The 16,074-nt window shown below is 36.4% G+C and overlaps 1 protein-coding gene across 2 annotated transcripts; it reads left to right on the top strand.

The window, feature by feature from the left end:
* The first annotated feature begins 1,632 nt into the window (after window positions 1-1,632).
* Window positions 1,633-15,571, top strand: LOC128854755 (probable 2-oxoglutarate dehydrogenase E1 component DHKTD1 homolog, mitochondrial). Of its 2 annotated transcripts, none has more exons than XM_054089120.1 (13): window positions 1,633-1,846; window positions 7,200-7,323; window positions 7,472-7,655; window positions 7,849-8,092; window positions 8,248-8,409; window positions 8,572-8,645; window positions 10,023-10,516; window positions 10,586-10,853; window positions 10,910-11,327; window positions 11,401-11,724; window positions 14,928-15,116; window positions 15,223-15,308; window positions 15,384-15,571. In XM_054089120.1, the coding sequence occupies exons 1-13, from the start codon at window positions 1,720-1,722 to the stop codon at window positions 15,483-15,485; spliced, it is 2,796 nt and encodes a 931-aa protein (XP_053945095.1). In that variant the 5' UTR covers window positions 1,633-1,719; the 3' UTR covers window positions 15,486-15,571. The 2 variants fall into 2 exon arrangements, with proteins under 2 accessions (XP_053945095.1, XP_053945094.1); XM_054089119.1 differs by having other exon boundaries at window positions 7,469-7,655.
* Window positions 15,572-16,074: the final 503 nt, after the last annotated feature.

The raw sequence follows: 16,074 nt of genomic DNA, 5'->3' as shown, positions 1-16,074 counted from the left end.
TGACTCTTGCGTTTCCTTGTAGTAGGCTTCTTGTAATAAGCCTGCGTCCTTTGCGAATCTAAGTAAGCTCTGAAGCTCTAACCCCGAGAGGCATTCTAACTTCTCATATTATAGAGCTCCTAAACATTTCATTCGGGTTTCAGCTAATGCAGGTCAAGAACATAGAAGGTGTTCAAGAGTTTCCCTCTCTTCTAGTTCATTGCAAAATCTGTAGCCATCATTATTTGAAATTCCCATATTGTATGGGGACAAATTGTGGCCTGTCAGTATACCTACGATAGATCTGCTTTCGTTTCTAGACAGGGCTAGTACGAACCTGGCGTATTTGTCTGCATTCTGTGTACACATGATTTTCGCGGCTTTACAAGCGGCTACATTATTTCACCTCCGGTCTATCCGTGTTTTCATGTCCGCAGCGATGCCATTGTATACCGTATTTAAATGTTTCAGTTTGTCCTTTTCTTGTTCGAATTGTATGTAAACAGCCCTTTCGGCAATCTCATCTACAATTTCGTTTCCTGCAACCGTCTGTCTGCAGCTAGCCTCTCTATAGCTTCCATGGTCCTAAGTACGTTTTTAGATGAAATTGCATATGCGTTTATTACCGCTTGACTGTAAACGTATATATTATATTTGTGTTGGAGTTACTCGATGTCCTTGGGAACTAAAATGCCAATTTAAAGAAAATAAAATACCAAGTTTTTATTGAATTATGATACTTAAAGAAATTTGTATGCGTGACAAATTGTCCTTAAAACGTGTGTTTTTTTAAAGAAATGTGTTATGGTTATATACAATTTAAGTTATGAGTTTTTTGTTAAGAGAATGAGTTTTTGCCATATTTGAGGTTATGTAACAAGAAAAGGAACTCTTTTTGTAAAAATTTCGTTATGGTTTCTTCAGTATTTTCTAGTATTTTTTGCTTATTTTTACTATGAATACACTTCTTGATACCCTTATGCCCCACTAAGGATTGAGGACCGAAAGAAATGATTACACATCTATGGTTTTAATTCGCATTCAGTAAGTTCAAACGCTTTTTAAAATGTGTAAAAAGTTTTCCATCTTACAAAGAGTTGAGAGAAGAAGAATTAATATTCTTGCATAACCTTAACAGGAACAAAAAATTAAATTTGCACTTTCAAAATATCAAATTTTATAAGAATCAAGAAATTTTCATTAGTACTTAAATCTTCTTCGAATTAAAAAAAAGAAACAAACACAAACATGAAATGTTTTGGGTATGAAAAAGCACTAAATTTATTGCGAAGAGCAAATGGTTGGCAGCACTGTACAACTCGGCAAAAGTGGTGTCACGCACTCTCTGATGGGCGCAATCTTGTTTCTATCATTCTTGGTGTTAAGGGATATGAAAAAAGTAGGTTCGCCTAATCACCTGCGTAGTGCAGTTGCCGCTTTAGTACTTTTATTTCTTTAATTTTTAAGAGAATCACCTAAAATGATCTCAATATGTCCCTCTTTGAAAACTCTCTTCGTGGCACTATCTTCCATGTGCTCTCCATTATTTTTAATATTGTGTGTGTGAGCAACACTCGGCCATCGCCTCTGCTGCAATTTCTTTCTTTTGCTAACAAACTAATATTTCATATCAGTATTCTATAGAACGGGCCGGTGATCACTCACTATGTGAATTTGTATCTCGATTTAATAAAATAAAATACTAACACAATAAATTTATTTATTAATAACAAAGTGAAAATGTTGCGTCAAATTACTGCCACTCGTTATGCACAACTATCATATGTGCAACAGGTCCAGCGACGCGGATATCAAAGTGAAAAGGGCGTCTATGGCTACAGGCCGCTGCCAAAGCGCATCTATCAAGGTAAATGAAAGAAAACCTTTGGTAAAAATAAACTGCTGCTGGAAGAAACATACATCCAAAAGAAAGTTATATGAAAAAGGAAATTATTTAAACCTAAATAATCAACTTTCTGCAAATAATCAGCTCATGTCGTTATAATTTTTAAAGAGATAAAATCTCTTCGCCTGTGATAAGCTGACTCTTGCTAATCTAACTAGAAGGCATTATAAATATCAGCTATGTGTGTCTTTGGCATTTTTATTTTTTCACGGGCATAATCAAGAAATATATACATATTATATACATTTGTGCATCGTTTGTTGTTATAGCAACCAAGTCCCACACATTACCGCACAAATACCTTACGGCTTTGTACTTATTTTCTTATCAATTGTTATTTGTTAGTGCATTATTATTTATGTGAGATTGATAAGAAGTACGTACAATCTATTTCTATTCTCTCTATATCGTCTTTGACATAGAGTGGATGATAGACTTGCTATTAACAGTCAAGCAAACGCCCAACGCACGCACAATTGAACTGGGTTATTGAAACTTTATACACAAAACGTGGGGGGTCGACAAGTGATATCGTTCCCCGGCTCTCCGTTCTACGTTGCCGGAACAACCGAATATATATCAGACCAAAGCCTGTCACTTCGGCGGCATTTCCCGAATATTTACAAGGAATGTTTATCTTGTTAGAACAGCAAATCAACAACAACACCTTACATATGTTAATCATTATTAAATTTGCTATTATTTGCCATAATATGCTAGTTAATCATTTCCACATCGCGAAAAAAAATTAAGTGTCCAAAGAGAATCGAAAAATGATGCAAATTTAGCATAAGTGATAACCTTAATGAAATATTTATGATAAGAAAAAAAAAATGATTGAAAATCAGCGCGTCACTGTCCACTCTGAAGTAAAAAAGTAAATCAAAAATGACCTCATCTAATCACTAGACCCACCCCGTCAAAACAGCATGTTTTCGGAGCCTATCGTTAGATGAGATTGACGATGAAGACATTGATGGGCGACCAAAAGCGGGTAAATCTTCCACAATTTTTTGGCCCTCTGCAAAAGCCTTATACCACTCGGATACCCGTTTTTTGATAAAGCACACTCGCCATAGGCTTTCTGCAACATTTTCAACGATTCGGCACACGAAATCCCGTTCAAAACACAAAATTTAAGACAAATCCTTCGTTCGATATTTTTATCCATAGAGAAAATCGCAGAACACAACTGCGATTGACTGATATATTTAAATACCAAGAAGAAGCTAATTTACAGATCACGCTCAAACTCTGCGACACTATAGTGGGCAGTTGCACCAACATTCCGACAAAACAAATTTAGACATATGTGTAACGCGAGCTTTTTAAATGAAGAATTTCCGATATTTTTTTAACAGAATGTAATATTGTAATATCTAGCATTAAGTCTAATTAGGATTTATTTCGGGCAATACTCTAAATAATATGAATGTATGTATATTTAAATGGTTGAAGTACCATTGTAAGAGATTTCCACTTCCCTAGGTTACATTAACTAATATATTTTGAAGTAAAACTATGCCTCTCGTATCAATAGTCCTTTAGAAGACTCTCATTGGTATACTTCTTGCAAGACAATCTTCCTATGGATTTTCCTTAAATAATGAATAACAAAAGCACTGAAGTAAAGCTCCACATCAAACTATCTTATTGTTGTTAAATTCTGTGCTTTGCGAGTTAAATAAAGCACTAAAACCCACAACGACCAGCGCGTGTGGGAATGCGTATGGAATTTTAGTTTAAGACTTATTTTGTAAGGAGAATAATTCCCTTACTTGAATAAAGCCGAAATAAAGCCCAAAATTTTATTTTCCGAAAATAAGTCAGTAGAAGCCAGCGAGGTATGCATTTGTTAGACATAAAGGAAAATGTTAATCTAAAGACTTTAATGCGCACACGTACATACATGTGTACGCTCACACTTGTTATCCTTAACATTCGCTTTTGCATGCCATGCGGCCATATGCGACCATGACATTCACATAACTCAGTGTCAAATTAGCTCAGTCAAGAAGTTATTGTCTACATTTTTACAGGTTAATCAAACCCCGAGAAGTCCGTATATCCAGCCTGATGGTATGCATGAGTACTCAAAACAAACAAACTCGCGGACTTGCACTTGGTTGATCCGAAACAAATGAACCAACCTACAATCTATAGAAGGATAAACATATTTATCTATTGTTGTCCATACAACCAGTGAGACGCATAATCAATTCATCTATCTATTCATTAAAATGTACATTCGTCTCCATGCATATGTACATATCTACACATCCATTTGAGCATAGCCAACACACAGCAGAGTGTCTTTTGTATTTTGTAATCTTTCATGGAGCACGCAAAGATGAATGCTTACACATACATACAAATACATACATGGTTGTTTTCGTATGTATGCAAGTCAGGGCGCATCACAAGCTGTCATTGGCAATTCATCATTCTTGGTTTTTGAGTTACAGACATTTCAGCTTCATGCATATCTACCACGAAATACCATTACTTCCTCCGTGAATAGGGTGTTATGAATAGGGCTCTATGTAATTTATATGAAGAATTCAATTGTACACAACCAAAAAGGCGTTTATGATAAAGTCGGCAATTGGGAGGTTTCTTATTGCAGACAAGTTTACGAAAATTTCTTCTAGATTGGCTTCTTACTTACAGCCTTTCGCCGATTTCAAACGAAATATTTTCATTGGTAATGGTTTTCATGTAGTAAATCGTAACGCACTACAAAGTTCAAGAATACAAATTGGAGTGGATTCACCAAAATTTGCCTTCTCACATATCGTAGCTTGCACCCATTTAAATTTGTCGTGTTACCCAGAGGAACACAAAATTATTAGCTGCTTGAACCGCAATCAAAGGAATCTTTTCGGATCACTGCCAGGTGAATGGCAATCATAATTTTTTCCACTTGTGTGAACTTCTATTGCGAATCTTTCTACAAAAATTAAAATGCATTAGTTAAAAGCGATGTTTCTCAAGCTATCCCTGGTTGAATTCTCTTTTCGCTTCTTAAACGTTTCGTAGAGCTTGAAAGCAAAAAAAAGAATTTTCGCTAAAAAAAAATTTACCTTTTTATTGTTGTAAGATTAATAACACCGTGCTACAGGAATTTTATACTTTTAAGATGGCATCGTAGACATTGCAGATCTGGTCGCGTATAACTCAAAACCATATTTCAAAATTTCATAGTCCTTATTTATTGATTATAAAAAACGATTTTTCGTTATTGCTACATTAAAGTATTTAAAGCTTCGCTCTTTTTTGACCGCAGACGGTTTTATAAAGATGTGTGTCAAAACTTTCGAAGCTTATATTTATATGCTTATGTATATATCCAGAGTTTTTAGTTACTTTCGAGTTACAAAGTAACATTTTTTTTCAGGAGATTATTTATTGCTAATTGTATTTTTTTTTTCATTGATTTAATATCTGTAAACTAAAGGATGACCTCACAGCAACAATAAATTTTCGATTTGTTATGCTTCAGCGGATATCAAAGCTTCCAATAGCATACAATGGGTTTTGTCAGCTCATTTTTTAATTTCATTTTCTATCGTTGTTATCTGGTTACCTGATATTTTTCATCAATCTGTAAAGAACTTATAGCAGAACACTTTAAGTACATTTCGAGTTGGATTAATATTGAATTTCCTCTATTAAGGTGATTTATTTGAATCATCGCATGAATCTTTTTACTCTTAGCTTTATTTATTATATTTAGGTATTCATCTAGGCTGTAAAATTGGTAAGTCACAGACTTGATAACATGAATTGAATTACTTAACGATTAACCGTCTCATACTCATGTTTTCAAGTTTGCAAGAGCCATCGTAATCGAAGGCATCAAATTTTCTGCTTGGATATTTAGGCACATTTTCGTATGATTTTAGTCAGTATGACCCTGAAATCAGCAACTTTTTTCCAATAGCTACGCACTATGTCTCATCGTACTACATCTCTCTTCTAACTGGCAGGGATTCCATGATTCTCTTAGCGGTAGCACAAAATACGACGAAAGAAGTGATGAATTTGCTCATGTAAATCTTTGTGCTTTAGTAAAGTGCAGTAAAAATCAGTAGTTTGCCTATCTCGGTTTTCCACTTCCATTCCATTAAGATATGCGCCGCTGTTCTTTAATTTGTGATATTTGTCGTGAAGTAGCCGCTTGTATTCTTTACTCTGGTGAAAAGACACCACACACTTCAATGGAAGTCTTTCCCTATTACTGACTTTTCCCTGAGAGATTTGCGCATTAATTTATCAGCAAAAAGATCATTTGCCATGAAATTTCATCAAAGTGCGTTTTTCCAGTCGGCTCTATGTTACCAAGCACTGTCACTCAGCAGCATTCACCGAAAATTTATCCAAAATGTGTATATTGTTACAACAATAACATAAGGGGTTAGGGGTAGTCAGAGGCCAGAAAAAATTATGATTTTCAATAATTTTTTGTGATAATCAATTGATATATTTTACAAAAATAAAAACACTGCATAAATACATTTGACTTTACCAAAATAAAATAAAAAAATTAAGTTATCGCTGTTTGTGTGGAGCCCGTTTCTCCAGGAGGCCCTTGCGGGTATCATCACAAGTCCTTGTAGATTCATCTAAAATCAATCGAACAAAATAAATTAGTTTTATTAATAGATAATCTTGTGCCTGATCGAAGTTTTTTTTTTTAATTAACAATAAAGTGATCACCAGTTCAAAAAACATAGTTTTGAGAAAAACGCATTTAAAATTTTTCAATATACTCCGAAACGCCCGAGCGCGCTTTGTTAATTGTGTAATAACTCGAAAAGTATTTGTCGGATTCACTTCAAATTTTCACACAATATTTTAAAGTAATTGTACTTTAAGAAAATGTAAAAACTCCATTTTTTTTTTAATTGTGACGACCCCTAACCCACTAAACCAATACTGAATCCACTGAATTCCACTCGTAATCCAACTAAAAGCATCGCAACGTTTTCTTGTCACATAGCGGTCATACAGGACTATTTTGCAAAAATAGTTAAATTGTGTATGGTGTATTAGAAAGTTGTAGCACGTAATTTGATATTGTTTTGAGTGTATCAGTTTTAATTAGATGAAACCAAACTTAAAATTCATCTCTGCTCAATAGCCTGATAGCTCAATGTGTTGTCTTCGCTTAGGTCAGTAACAGTTGTCAATCCTAAAATGATAAATCACTTTCACCATTTCTCACTTGTGTGCATGCAAAATCCTTTAATTCAAAAAACATATATGTTTACATACATACTATTTTTCCATTTTTCCTTTTTTATGTGCACAGTGGCCCCTGAAGTGCTGCAGTCGAGAAATGCCCAAGGCAATGTTTATCGCTGGGTGGAGGCCTATCGCAAGCATGGACACAAATTGGCAGCTGTCAATCCCATCAGCATCAGAGACCAGCAAAGGTTGATTTTATGAATAAAAATTTTACGTAAAAATAAACTTACCCGCACGCTCACATGCAGATCTCTTATAATCTGTCAAAATTCCGCTGCAATGAACTAAGTTTGTCCAATTCAGTATTTTTGTTTTTGTTTTTTTTGGTCAAAGCAGCACCATCGACGAATTGAATCCACAATTTTATGGCCTAGCGCCGGATCAGTCAGTGCAACCGCAGGGCTTAATAAGTGCACCACAACAGTCGGTGGGTGGTCCAACAACGGTATCAGGATTGGCATCATTGCTGAAGGAAATTTACTGTAGTACAGCGGTTAGCGCAGAGTTTCAGTACCTAGAGGTATGTAATATATACTTATGTATGTATGTATGTATGTGCACGCACCCTACATGCCGCAAAGAAAAATTCGTATAACTGTTTATTTGCAATCTCTTCTCCACCCTTTTGGAATATACTATTATATATTTGTCGCGCGTTGCTAATTTCTCTTACTAACTTCCTGCCGCGCTTTTTGTGCACATTCCTGCCACAGAGCCTCGAGGAACGCGAATGGCTAGCGAGTCGTTTTGAACAACTAGTAGCTGGCCATCAGCGGCAGCAGCCAGATTTTACCATCAGCAGCGATGCCCGCCGGCAGATAGCCGAACTGCTAATCAAGTCACAAACGTGGGATAATTTCATGGCGATAAGATTTGCAAGCGTTAAACGTTATGGTGGTGAGGGTGCCGAAAGCATTTTAGTCTTCTACTGGCAATTATTACGCAGCGCTGTAAAAGGTACGACCACTCGCAAACTTTATTTAAAGTTTTTAAACTATGCGCCGCAGTTGCATATAGTCGACCCAGCTAGCCAGCAGGTTTTAATTGGCACATTTAAAATTCTCTATTCTCATTTATTACTCAACTTTCTTGTGTCGTATTTCTACATACAGCTGACATTGGGGATATTGTGGTGGCAATGCCACATCGCGGACGCCTGGCACTGCAAACGACGATGTTGAATATGCGGCCAGCGAAAATTTTCCATAAACTCAGTGGCGAGTCGGAGTTCCCGGATGATGCAGAGGCGATGTCTGATACACTAAGCCACTTCCGTAAGTTAACCAATAAAGGAATTGTTGTGAAAGGTCGTGGGGTGGCCAGCAACTGATAATTGAATGTTGCAAAGTTGCAAGTAGCTCCTGCACGAATAATTAAATTGAGGAACTCTTTTTCTTTGACTTTTTCATACACTTCTTTATTACTTATGCGTCTAGATTCATCTGAGGACTTGGAGGTAGAAGGCAAGAAGGTACACATAAGCTTAATAAGAAATCCATCACATTTAGAGGTAAGAAATGGAATGCGATTTAAATCTAAATTTAGTATATAAGCATAGGTATACCACACATTTACTTTAGTAGGGTGTTAATATGATACAAAAATTGTTTAGAGAAATAAGAAGAAATTACCTGGAGTTTTTTGTTGTTGAAAGAGCATAAACATTTCTCATACATCTTTGGGGAAGGCTACGAAAGTTACAGTCCTCGGCCGGATATAAATCCGGCTCGTTCCGGTAACGTAATGTCGATTGGCCTGGAGCTCTTCTTTTACGCAATGTAAAAATTTCATGACCATAACTATTAACAGTATCTCCTAAAATGAAAATATAAAAATAAATAAATAAATGGCGCATACACTTCTGTTAGGTGCTTGGCCGAGAGCTCCTCCTCTTATTTGTGGTGTGCTTGTTGATGTTGTTCCACAAATGGAGGGACCTACAGTTTCAAGCCGACTCCGAACGGCAGATATTTTTATGAGGAGCTTTTTCATGGCAGAAATACACTCGGAGGTTTGCCATTGAGGGGTTAGCGCTATCATAAAAACCTAGTTCATCGTTAGGTGTTTCGTGACAACCGTGAATTTCGACCCCGGGCTTTACCGAACGGTAGTCGCGCACGAAACCGTTCGACTACGGAGGCCGTCTAAAAATCTCTGGTAATATTAACATATGTGCATATATTGTGCCTTTTAAATATTCCCATAAAAAATGGCAGTGACTGAAATTGGCCACCTCATTCAATAAAATGGGAAATCCAATTTGTTTGTAACTAAACGTTTGCCAAAAATTTCACGCAGTCGATCCATAGTTGACCTAGCAGTGTGCGCTGTCGCCTCATCTTTTTGAAACCCCGAAAAAATATTCTAAAAACGTTGTGATATAAGCCCCGGAAATATTTTCGTTTTCAAAAGAAATATGGGCCGATAACTTTTTCGACTACAATACTGCGCCAAACAGAGCATCGGAGTGGATGTAACTAATTCTAATTTGTTGCCCTTGGATTTTCAGAGCCCCATAACCTTGGAGACTGTGAGAGCTGATCTTAATTAAAAATATTGGCGATGGTCTCAATTGGTCGTTCACAAAAATACAAAAAATTTATTATTTTATACCCGTTTTGGGTACTGTATATTATAAATCCAAGAATTCAATTATAACCTGCAAAAAGAGAAAAACAATTATTTTGGAAAATCAAAAAGCTCCTTGTATTTAACATTGGTTGGTCTTATTGGTCCACTCGTAGCTTATAAATACTACGCATCAAAGGTTTTGCTTTTGCACCAAGTTTTCTAATTTGGTACCTCGTTCAGTTGCGATAGAGACATGAAAAATTGATTATGAATCATTACACTATATTATATAAGCATAAACATTCTCTTTTGTCAGGCAGGTAACCCAGTATCCATGGGAAAAACTCGTTCAAAACAACAAGCTGTTGGTGATGGCGCCTTTAGTGATGACCCCACAAAACCATTTGCAACCAAAGTACTAAATGTCATCATTCATGGAGATGCTGCTTTTCCCGGTCAAGGTATCAATCAGGAATGCCTTAACATGGCCTATGTGCCACACTTTGAAGTGGGTGGCAGCGTACATTTGATTGTTAATAATCAAATAGGTTTTACGACACCCGGCGAACGTGGTCGCTCTACTGCCTATGCAAGCGATCTGGCCAAGACAATACAGGCGCCCGTTTTCCACGTTAACGGCGATCATCCCGAAATGGTGGCTTTAGTTACGAAATTGGCAATGCAATACCAGCATGAGTTCCGAAAAGATATTTTTATTGATATGAACTGTTTTCGTCGTTGGGGACATAATGAAATGGACGATCCAACCTTTACAAATCCGAGTATTTACCAGATCATACACAATCGCAAGTCGGTTTGTTGAGTGTTTGGACTTAAGGTAATAAAATTATTATACAAAGTATTATTTTATTTCCATAGATCTGTGCCGGATATGTATGTGGAAAAGTTGGAAAACGAGAGTGTGCTAACCACTGAAGAAGCAAAAGCTATACGCCAAGCTTTCTGGGATCATTTAGATACTGAACTGACCTTAGCTGAAAGCTACAAACCCAAAACAAATTATTTTAGAAAACAGTGGACTCATTTAACAAGTGCAACTGATAAACATACTGTTTGGGACACTGGCCTTGATTATCAACTGCTGAACTATATCGGGCATCAGAGTGTTTATCATCCGGAAGATTTCGTAAGACTCACATTGCGAAAACTTATTTTCTTTTTATAGGTTTGATGCTTTTTCAGAACGTGCATCCACATTTGTTGAAGACACACATCGAGAGTCGTCGAAAAAGACTAGATGCTGGTGAAAAGATCGATTGGTCCACTGCGGAAGCATTGGCCATCGGCAGCCTCATGTATCAGGGTCACCATGTACGAATTAGCGGTGAAGATGTTGGACGTGGCACTTTCTCCCATCGTCATGTAATGTTGGTCGATCAGAAAACTAATGAAATGTACATCCCACTGAATAGTATGAAAGGCGGTCACGGCGGCAAACTAGAAATCGCTCATAGCATACTCTCCGAGGAGGCAGTACTGGGCTATGAGTACGGCATGGCTATAGACGATCCACACAAATTGGTTATTTGGGAGGCTCAATTTGGTGACTTTGCGAATGGCGCACAAATCATGATCGACAACTTTATTATAACAGGTGAAAGTAAGTATACCTTAAAAATTAATTTGTGCGTACGCTTGTGTTTCTATTTACTTAAATATATATTAATATGCAGCCAAGTGGATGGATTCAAATGGTTTGGTAATTTTACTACCACATGGCTATGATGGTGCCGCATCCGAGCATAGTTCCTGCCGCATTGAACGGTTTTTGCAGTTATGCGATTCCAAAGAAACTGCCCCCGATGGCGATAACGTGAACGTTAACATTGTTAATCCCACTACATCGGCCCAATACTTCCACGTATTACGCCGCCAGTTGTTGCGTAATTTCCGCAAACCACTCGTTGTGGTCGCACCGAAAATAATGTTACGTCATCCGGATGCAACATCCACGCATGTCGACTTCCAGCCGGGCACACACTTCCGTAATGTGCTAGGTAAGTTAGACGTTGCTAATAGAAGCGAAGGGACACGTTGCAAGATTCCAAGAGCTACTAGTAGAAATTTAGTTGATTTGAAACGAGGCTAAGAATGGTTTAATGTACAGCATTGGATGTAGGTACATACATAAGGATGTGTTGAGATAACATAGCTATACAAAATAGAGATCTTTAGCCGGCACTCCGTGAAATCTTCTTTCGACCATACATATCATTTAATCATAAATATTTAAATATTGGTTGCCTTTTTTGTATAGAAGGTGTGGCTTTCTAACTCTTTACTGGATGTAGGGTCGATGGAGGGTTAAAATGTTTCACAAAAATATTGTATACTCCGGAATATGTAACTAGAGAAATTTCCAAACGAAAACAGTGTGCGATAACGGACAAAAGTATAACTTTAAGGTTGAACTTATTATTGAGCCATGATTCACAGCAACCTCTGATTTGGTCTATTGTGCTTGAAGATTAAATTTAGTACTCAATATTCGCTCCTTGACAGTCGATTCTACATTGCTGAGCGAAGCCTATTTATATCCCGCGGAATACTATCAAACAACCAGCAGCATTAAGATTATGGAAACTATTTTTATACTGTAACAGTTTAACAGTATATGAGAACAACCAGGTTCAATTCAAATTTCTTAAGGCCGGCGGGCCAATTAGATGTCCTAAATTCAGTAGTTTTCGCGAAGCGTTGTAGGATGAGAAAAAAAACAATTAGCCAAATGAAGTTTTGGGGATAGTTTAATATATATTTGAACTAAAAAAAAAAATTTGTACAATCTCCTACAATATATTGTAAGCCGAGTTATCAATAGATTCCCAGAGCACCTTGCCACTGAAGTATCCAACTTCTGTACAAGATGCAACTTGCAATTTTCATCTGAAAACAAAAAAAAAAAAAAAATTATTAATTTTGATGTAATTATCTTCGATGTGAACTAAGAAAATTGGGAGAAACACGTAAAATTCGAATTTTTGGGGAAGGTAGAAAAAAAAGTGGTTTTTCAAGGAAAAAAAAAACTCTTCAACTGGGTAAAAAAGTCGCTTAAAAAGTTTTTGGATGTTTTTCTTAGTTCACATAGAAGAGAAAACAATACTGAAGATAACGCATTTTGAATGAAATGGATAGCTCGTTAAGTTTTTTTGCAATCGTGTACATAAATTAGGTAAAATCGTGAAAATGAAAAGCCGAGAAAACGCGCTTCAAAGTCAATGGTCAATGGGCGGAGCACTACAACAATAAGCGCACGGTTGCTCGACGCCGCACTACGCTCGGCTCTGTAGCTCTGCAAATACTTGGAATTTAACTCTGAAAATTTGTGTCTCATGTTCTTGAATATCTAAGCTATTGATTTCAGGAAAAAAAAATCGATTTTTTTGACCTTTTAATTGGCCCGCCGGCCTTAAAGGAATTTCATTACAGATAGTATATGTTATTATATACACCTGTGTTCAGAATAATAAAAGCATGACGAATTACCAAGTTTTACCTTTTTTATATTTAATTTTTGTTTATGTCTTTATAAAATTATAGTGAATTTTACAACAAAAACCATATAACTTAAATGTTCCAAACTTTGAACGAAATTCGCAGAAGTTTAGCAAATGTTTACAAATGATTAAATTTAACAAAATTTTGCTCTGAATTTTTAGAAAAATCCTAGGCTTGCGGTTTTAAAGCCCTTTCAGTATTATCATAAATAGTTGTAAGTTTAAGGGCTCCAAATTCTCGTTGATTTTTGAAAATTTTTTTTCGCTGAGGTGTTGAACATTTACTCCATATAAAAGAATTTTGAACATGTGGAAGAAAATTTTCAACATCATATGCAAAAAAAATTTCAAAACTCAACGCGATTTTTAAGCTAATATACTTCAAACATACTTTACACTTTATTATACTAAAAAGGAATGAACTATTAAACTGCATATACGATTTCTAAAAAGTCTATGTTTTTCCTTATTCACTCCTCTCGAAAGCAATGGGGGTCGACAAGACTCAGTCTTGCGCTGATTTTGTTAATTTGTTTTGATTTCTGACAGGGTAGGTGATTAGCCTGCCGCTACCAGTCCTAAGTAGTGGGAATGCGCACCTACCGTTGCTTAGGCACAACGCCTTCTTGCTGCTTAGAGCGCCATCTGTGTCTCACATTTTTCTGGCAGAAGGATCGCACAGATGGTTGAGGACTTCACTAAATTTAGTGTGTCTCTTTTTTTAGAAACAGGGAAAGTAGGTAAATTAGGAAAAGTGCGAGGACCGTGCTCTACGTGGGTTTCGAACCCACAACCTCTGGGATGGCAGGCTAGTGCACTTACGCTAGACTACCGAGGCCGCATCGGTCTAATTAAAAAGCTAAAAATTCTGACGAACATTTTTTGAAATTTGTTAAGCTTCTAGGAATTTTGTACAAAGTTTGGACCTTTGAGTTATATGGTTTTTGTAAAATGCACTACTATATATGTATATATATTTGTGGCGTGCGTCTTGATGTTGTTCCACAAATGGGGCGACCAACAGTTTAAAGCCGACTCCGAACGGCAGATATTTTTATGAGGAGCTTTTTCATGGAAGAAAAACACTCGGAGGTTTGCCATTGCCTGCCGAGGGGCGACCGCCGATAGTAAAAAATGTTCTATAGTTTTGCGTTTCGAACCTATGCTCTTCTGGATGGTAAAATGCACTATACTTTTATGAAAACAAAAAAAATTAGATAGAGAAATTAAAAAAAAATTACAACTTGGTCACTATTCGCGGTACTATTATTTTGAGCACAGGTGTATGTATTTATATACTATCTAATATTAAAATAATGAAAAGGTAAATAAAATCATTCTAGTAGATAACTTCGTTAAGAAAACATATCATTCTATTCATCCTAGTTGTTGTTGTTGTAACATCATAAAATAGGCCACATAATCTTAGGGAATACTGCTCAATTTTATATCGGATTCTGAGCGAAATCACTGTCGAAGTATTTCTATTGCTTTTAAAAATATCTATATATAGTACGTGCGTTCTTAAAGTCTGTATGAGTCAGTATTAGCAATGAGACATTAACCTTTTGTTTCATGTCCCTTTTAAAATGAATCACTCTCGTACTCGAAGCTCTGTGGAAAAGCATACTCTTATTCTTTTCATGAGGCAATATGGTATATTTTGTGTAAGTAAATTTGCTTATGTCATCAACAAATTTTAGGTGATGACACTATTAATGCCGACCAAGTGCGCAAAGTCATATTATGTTCGGGCAAACACTTCTTTGTGTTAGATGAAGCGCGCAAAAGCCAAGGCATCACCGATACTGCCCTAATACGACTCGAGTCATTATGCCCATTTCCAGCCTACGAACTACAACAAGAATTGGCCAAATACAAGCAGACTAAGAGTAAGTGAATTTCAATCAAGAAACCTTTATATCCACTACAATGCTTAACTATGCTTTGTCTTTCTGCACAATACTCGTACACCTACATACATATATGCACAAACAGGCTTTGTGTGGAGTCAGGAGGAGCATCGCAATATGGGCGCTTGGAGTTTTGTTCGCCCACGCTTTGAATGCTTAATTGGCGAGCAGGTAGCTATTGTAGAGTGTAATGTAATTTCAACCACATTTACATATGTTAACCCTGCATTCTTCACATTTCTCCAGCTAAATTATGTTGGGCGTTGTGAAGCCGCCACCACAGCAACCGGCATTGGGAAAGTGCACAAACGTGAGGTGGAAGAGTTAGTGGCTAACTCTTTTAAGTAGTGAATATGTGTAACACTGCCGGGACTTTCGATTGTGCTTTCGAGTTTTGCATTTAAAATATATTTAATATTTTATTATAGACTTTATTACACGATTTTTAACCATCCTTTTATATACGTAAAAAGATTTTGATATTGGTTTAACACAATGAGTGCCACCTAGTACTTGCTGGGGATTCATGTCGCACGAAAGCTCTATCCTATACCTTTGAGCGACAATCCATGAATTTTTTATATATTTAGAGTAGGTTGATATTTATTTTATTAACAGATTAACGGTAAGTAAAGTAATTTGAGCAGCATTTTTGTTCCAATTTCCGTAGCGCTTTAATGATTTTTACGACTCTAGTCCCATTATACAGGCCCGTAACAAACAAACACATGAGACCCAGACTAAACCTGTTTGATCGTCAGTGAACTATTTTGTCAAATCCGCTTGGCAGTCAGGCAGTTAATAATATGTATTATTATCATTTAGAATATACTTAGACTGCTATCTATTGTGCTAACCCATTATTAAAACCATTCAAACTTAAAGCTATATATTTAGAAAAAGCGCTTTGGAGAGTGTCATGTATCAAATATTGGTT

Source organism: Anastrepha ludens, chromosome 2, assembly GCF_028408465.1.
Source record: "Anastrepha ludens isolate Willacy chromosome 2, idAnaLude1.1, whole genome shotgun sequence".
Taxonomy (NCBI): domain Eukaryota; kingdom Metazoa; phylum Arthropoda; class Insecta; order Diptera; family Tephritidae; genus Anastrepha; species Anastrepha ludens.
This window is presented reverse-complemented; position numbering and strand designations above follow the sequence as displayed.